General features: G+C 40.3%; 1 protein-coding gene across 1 annotated transcript in view; it reads left to right on the top strand.

Annotated features, from left to right (window-relative positions):
- The first annotated feature begins 232 nt into the window (after positions 1-232).
- LOC107553176 (alpha-actinin-1-like) overlaps positions 233-6,015 on the top strand; it is a 37,117-nt gene continuing 31,334 nt past the window's right edge. Inside the window, exon 1 of the mRNA XM_016235310.1 lies at positions 233-640. Coding sequence (XP_016090796.1) covers positions 506-640 — 135 coding nt within the window. The 5' untranslated portion in view covers positions 233-505. The remainder of the gene's footprint in view (positions 641-6,015) is intronic.

Raw genomic sequence — 6,015 nt, 5'->3', positions numbered from 1 at the left:
AATACAAACATAAATTCATCCTGCAATTAATTCAAGTGGCACAAATATCCCTAAAAGCTTTTCTAATACCTACGTCCATGCAGACAACCTACACCAAATCTATCAACGGACAGCAATATTAGCCAATCACCACAGAGCCATTTCTAGTGGGCGGGCTTTAAGGGTTTGCGCACCAGCCAATCAGACGACCTGCGTCGTCTTTCTTTTTATTTTTTTTTCCGTTACTGTGAAGTTTTTGCTGCCGATGCTCGTGCTGGAGGTTCTGCCTACTCGCCACTCTGGATAGCGGCCGTGAAAAAAAGGACAGAACGAAAAAGACAAGGAGACACAGACTTTGAGGAGAGTGAACGGGGCAGGGGAAACGAGGCGGCGACGTTAGTTTGGTGCCCATCGTTTTAAGTGCGCACGGGAGTGTTTACTGCAGCGCTCTGTGGGAGAGAGAGAGAGAAAGAGAGAGAGAGAGCGAGACCGTGGGACCGGAGAGAGACGGGAACAGCAGTTCAGAATGGATCACCATCACCACCATCAACAACAACATCATGATCACTATGATGGAGGAGAGAACGACTATATGCAGCAGGAAGATGACTGGGACCGGGATATGCTGCTTGACCCCGCCTGGGAGAAACAACAGCGAAAGGTACCGCGCTATAATCTCTCCACACCACCGGTTTTAGGCGCAAAGGGAACTTGCAAGAAACCAGCAGAAAAAAAAGAACATATCGAAATGTGGATATTTAAGGGGCCTGTTCGGTCTCCGAGTCATTCGGTTATGGGCTGCTGGTGAAATAGGCTTTGCACTGCGACGCATGCATTAATTTGTTTATATTGTGTGTATAATAATAGTTTCCCTTTAAACATGTGTGTACAGAAAATCAAAAGCTTATAAATTGTACATATTCCTAAAGCATCAGCCTTCATTATAAGAAACTTGGGGAACATCTGTTCCTATTCACCCCTCAGTCTGTCCATTCATTTGAGCGTTGTGACGGCCCGCCCCCAGTCAAACGATCCGGGACCCTGATCACCGGACACCGTGCGCCCACCTATTCTCCTCACCGCGCGCGCAACAGATGTCCTTGCTCTGTGGATGCGGCTCATATGATCCGCTGCGCGCGCAGAGAGCACGAGCTCACTTTATTTACGGTCACGGCACGCAGACCCCCTGTCTGGCGCTTTAACGTGTGACCCATTCAGAGAGAATCATTCTGTCTCCGATTCCTCTTATCGATTCAATTTCCCTAACGATTCTTTAATACTTTTGAGGAAGTAGCCTATCTTCTGAAAATAAGAAATGCAGTTAGCATTGCATTTACTGTCCTCTGTTTCCAAATAACGAGGTAACGTCTGATTAACAGAACTGATATAACAAATAACATACAATTGCAATAAAATGTTCTTATGTTTACGTTTTTCTAAATACGACAGGACGTTAAATATGTATTTATTCAACACGCTGTCATATGCATAACAAGTGACTACATGGATTAAGTCCTACAAGTACAGCATAAAGCAGGTGTTGATTAATTTCGCATGCGTCGTGAAGAAACTAATAATTCATGCAGAAAGTGATTCAGATTCATTTAGGCACCTCTCGTACTGATTCGGAAGTCGTTTTGATTCATCAAAATAGTTTGTTCATAGGAGTTGTTTGTTTGAGAACCGTACTTCGCTCTGTGGTTTAGACTCACTTAAGGAACCGGTTCGTAAGAGTCATTTTTTCGGGAATTGGACCATACGGATTGATTCTTAGACTCAGTAAGCGGTGTTGTGGTACACATTAGGTGCTACAAAACACTGTCAGAATATTTAGTACGGTGTTCAGTGATCATCAGCAGTGGAACGTACCGCTAACAGATCCAAACCTAACGTGAAAATCGCTCGGTTCCGGTATGTTTAACGGTCGTGATTAAGAACCGGTTACCGGTTGCCAATTCTAGGCCCATGCCAGCTCCGTTAACGCATTCCGGTAGACCGTTAGTTGAGAGAGGGGGTTGTTAATAAAAATCTCTCGGATGAGTTTTTTGCACAGAAGTCTAAAAACTATTTGAAATATGAGTGAAATATTTGTCGCTCCCACACTCTTTCCCTCCCCCTCTTGGAAAACTGGGAGGAAAAAAAGAGAACGAGTGCTGGAATCTGCTGTGGTTTGGGCTGGGCTTGTCAGGGAGCGAGTCTGCCCAAACATGGTAATAACAGACCCCGTACACGGCTGCTGGAAAACTTTCCCGCGTTTCTTTTTTCCCCTTCCTTCCTCGAAAGCTTGTAGACTCCTGAATGATGTCATCAGCTACCGGCGGGAAAGACACATGCTCAGGTATGCAGCAGAGTCCTGCATTTCAGCTCCTAGACCATAAACCCATGACAAACCGTGTGTCAAAGAGTTTTCCACAAGACCAGACATGTTCAGTCTTACTTTACTGAGTGTTAACAGAGACAATTAAACTCCTAAAAAAGTTTTGCATCAGTAGCCCAGTGCAGGATCATTATATTTGGAATTTTATGACACATTAACCATTATGTATGTCATGTGTGTGTGTGTGTGTGTGTGTGTGTTGGGTCAGATGGAAATGAAAGACACAACTAGCAAAGGCCCTGAGGTGTTTTTTCCCCCGTCTCGGGATATAGGCACTATATTGTGATCATCATTTCCAAGACACTGTTCATTAACGACAAACTCACACACGTCTGCTCCATACTGCCTATTAAACACCCTCTGTGACTTTAATGATGCGTGTGTGTGTGTGTCAGACAAATTGGTTATTGTTCTGCATTCTGACAGGGCTGAAAGGTCAGGAGAGATTAGAGAAGTGCAGTCTGTTCTGCAAACACACACACACACACTCTGCAAGTACAGAGTGCAGCCCTGACCCCGATCTCATAAAAGACATATGGACTAAGTCAAATCTGGAATGAATTTGAGTTGAGAAAGTGAATGTAAGAAACCATCTGATTGGCTGCAGTTTATGTTTATGCATGAAAGTATTTCAGCAAGTCCAGGCTGAACCGATCGGAAACACACATTTTCCTGTCTAATAACATCTGTGTTGGTCTGTAAGTGTTTGTCTGCAGTTTGAGAAAAAAAGCCCCTCTGGCTGGACAGGTGTGAGGCGATTCAGCTAGAAACAGCAGCAAGACCTTATGAACTCTTTCTCTCCTTTTTGCCTGTCCCCATCTGTGAGGTCAGATTTTCGTTGTTTTGTACACTTGTCCCTTCCTGACGCTTTCTCAGCCAGAGAAGGCTCATGGGGTCTTCAGTTACCACAGTTCATTTTGTAGTGCCACAAGACACAAGAGTTGTATTTAGGTTTCAGTGCATGTTCTGTTTTCATTTACAGTACCTTTCAAAAGTTAGGGGTCAGTCAGTATTTTAATTAATACTTTTATTCAGCAAGGACTCGTTAAGACTTTTACATTGTTTAACTTTTTTTCTTCTTTCAAACTTTGTTTCTAAAAAATGCTTTTAGTTTCTAAAAAATATTAATTTGAAAATGTAATAATATTTCACAATATTATTATTATTATTACTGTGTTTTTGATCAAATAAATGCAGCCTTGATAAGCATAAAAGGCTTCTTTCAAAAACATTTAAAAAAAATCTTACTGACCCCAAACTTTTGATCGGTAGTATATGTGTTGAGCTTCTGTTCTCAATCATTTGTAGAAACATTCTGCATAACTAGAGGCACCAAACAGACAGAATAAAAAAAAAACAGGATTCAAAGCCTAACCTGTTATCCATCGAAATAGACAGTTCCAAAATTTACAGCATTTAGTCAGTGCTGTTTCATTCAAACAGATGCATTTTCGTTGGTGCTGCTAGAAGCACAGAAATAAATTAAACCCTGTAACTTTAAGTTGAGTTTTCAGCAAAGCTCATTTAGATGTGAAAATATGATGTTGCATTCAAATTTGAGACAGTGTTCGACAGAAGTTTTACCACAGGTATTTGCCACTACCATATGAACATATGAATTTGTTAAATAAAAATAGGTAAAAAAAAAGTCTGAAGTCAACCCTTACCAAAATGTAGTCTGTATTTTAATAAGGGTTCATTTGAAACTATTTTGAAACTAATTTTATCATCATTTTCATACGTTCAAATGGTAGTTGAACATTTGAACTGAAGTATTACACATTAACACATAGTAGTGAATTTCCTTTAGAAAATGTAAAAATATGATTTTTTTGTACTGAAATGACAAAATTTGTCCTACTGTGCAGTGTGCAGACAGTAGTGAGTTATTTTAGGTGTTTTCATATGGCAGTAGTTCAGTCTGCCATGGGCAGGTTTTAAATGGTTCTGTTTGCAGATTCTGATAAGAAAGATGTAGATCTTCAAAAACAGAAAACGGTTCAGCTCTTGTGAATCTGAATCAGTCACATATCATTAGGTTCTGAGATCTCTTATCTGTCTACCAGTCTGCATTGTGTATTTTCTTGGTGTGTGTCTTTGGGGTAGTAAAGAGTTAATATAGGAGGGGAAAAGCCTTCTCTAGCTTTTTCAGTCTAAAGAATTAAACTAGGTCTGCTTGCCGCAATCAGTCCTCTGGTTTTCTCTGTCTCTCTCACTTGTTCTCTTTCTCTCTACCTCTATTAGAGGGGTAAGTTGAGTATCCCAGGGGGACACAGTGGCTGTTTTTAAGCTGGTCTGAGGTGAGTTCCCTGAAATCTGTCGCAGATCTCAGATCTAAGAAGAATCTGTAATTCTCTGTGGAGATACTGACATCACATTCTATCGCTACATCAATAACTTTTTACCACGTTTCTGTGATGATTTTTAGGGGAAAATCTGCAGCATTCCACGAAACATTGTAAAATGTGAGTACTACACTCTTAACATAGCTGAAAGCATAATCCATTTAGCCAAAATATCTAATAAACGAACACACAAGCCGTATGTGTAAAACTTTGTGAATGGCATCTGCTTCAATTGCGTGGAGTTCTGCGGGCACAGATGCCGTGTAGGCCTGCATATAACACGTGATATCTTAGGCGTCATTGTGTGACAGATTTCTTTTTACCACTTTACTGAAATTAGCATTTTCAATTCTTCACCAGTTGGGATGGTCAATGTGTTTCTTTCTTTTATTTTGATTCAATGAATTAAAGAGAAAAAAGTATTAATATATCTGGAATTAATTGTAATGTCTTTGAACTATATGCATATAAATAATTGTAATTGTAATACAATGGGTATAGAAAAGAATCACCCCCTTTTAAAATTATCAAATTTTTTGCTTTGCAGCCTGAAATGAAAACGGACACAGTTTTTGTTTTATCCAGCTGTATTTACTCAGTGCAACTTATAACATCCAAGTGAAAAATATAACACCAACATGTCAGAATAAAAATAAATGAAAAGTCAGAATCACTGAGTTGGAAAAAGGATCACCCCCTTGTGTCAGTTTCTTTGTTGAACCACTTTTGCTTTAATTACAGCCTTTAGTCTGTTGGGAGATGTCTCTACTAACTTTTCACATCTAGACTTTACAATATTTGCCCACTCTTCTTTGCAGAACTTCTCAAGTTCAGTTAAATTTGATGGTGAGCGTTTGTGGACTTGCAGTCTTCAAGTCATTCCTCAGATTTTCAGTGGGGTTTAAGTCTGGGCTCTGACTAGGTCATGCAAGGACATTCACCTTTTTCTCCTTTAACCACTGTGTGCTCAGTTTTGCTGTGTACTTTGGGTCATTGTCATGTTGGAAGGTAAACCTTCTTCTCATTGACAACTTTCTGGCAGCAGATTTTCCTCAAGAATTTGACGGTATTTTGCCCCATCCATTTTTCCTTCTATCCTGACAAGTGCTCCAGTCCCTGCTGCAGAGAAACACCCCAGAACAGGATATCACCACCTCCATGTTTTACTGTAGGAATGCTGTTATTTGGATGGTGAGCACATCGTTTGGTGTTGAGGCCAAATAATTCAATTTTATTCTCATCTGCCTCACAATCTTCAAGGTGTGTTTTGGCAAAGCTCAGTTGTGACTGCATGTGGCCTTTCTTGAGGAGTGG

This window comes from Sinocyclocheilus grahami, unplaced genomic scaffold, assembly GCF_001515645.1.
Source record: "Sinocyclocheilus grahami isolate Dianchi unplaced genomic scaffold, SAMN03320097.WGS_v1.1 scaffold466.1, whole genome shotgun sequence".
NCBI lineage: Eukaryota > Metazoa > Chordata > Actinopteri > Cypriniformes > Cyprinidae > Sinocyclocheilus > Sinocyclocheilus grahami.
This window is presented reverse-complemented; position numbering and strand designations above follow the sequence as displayed.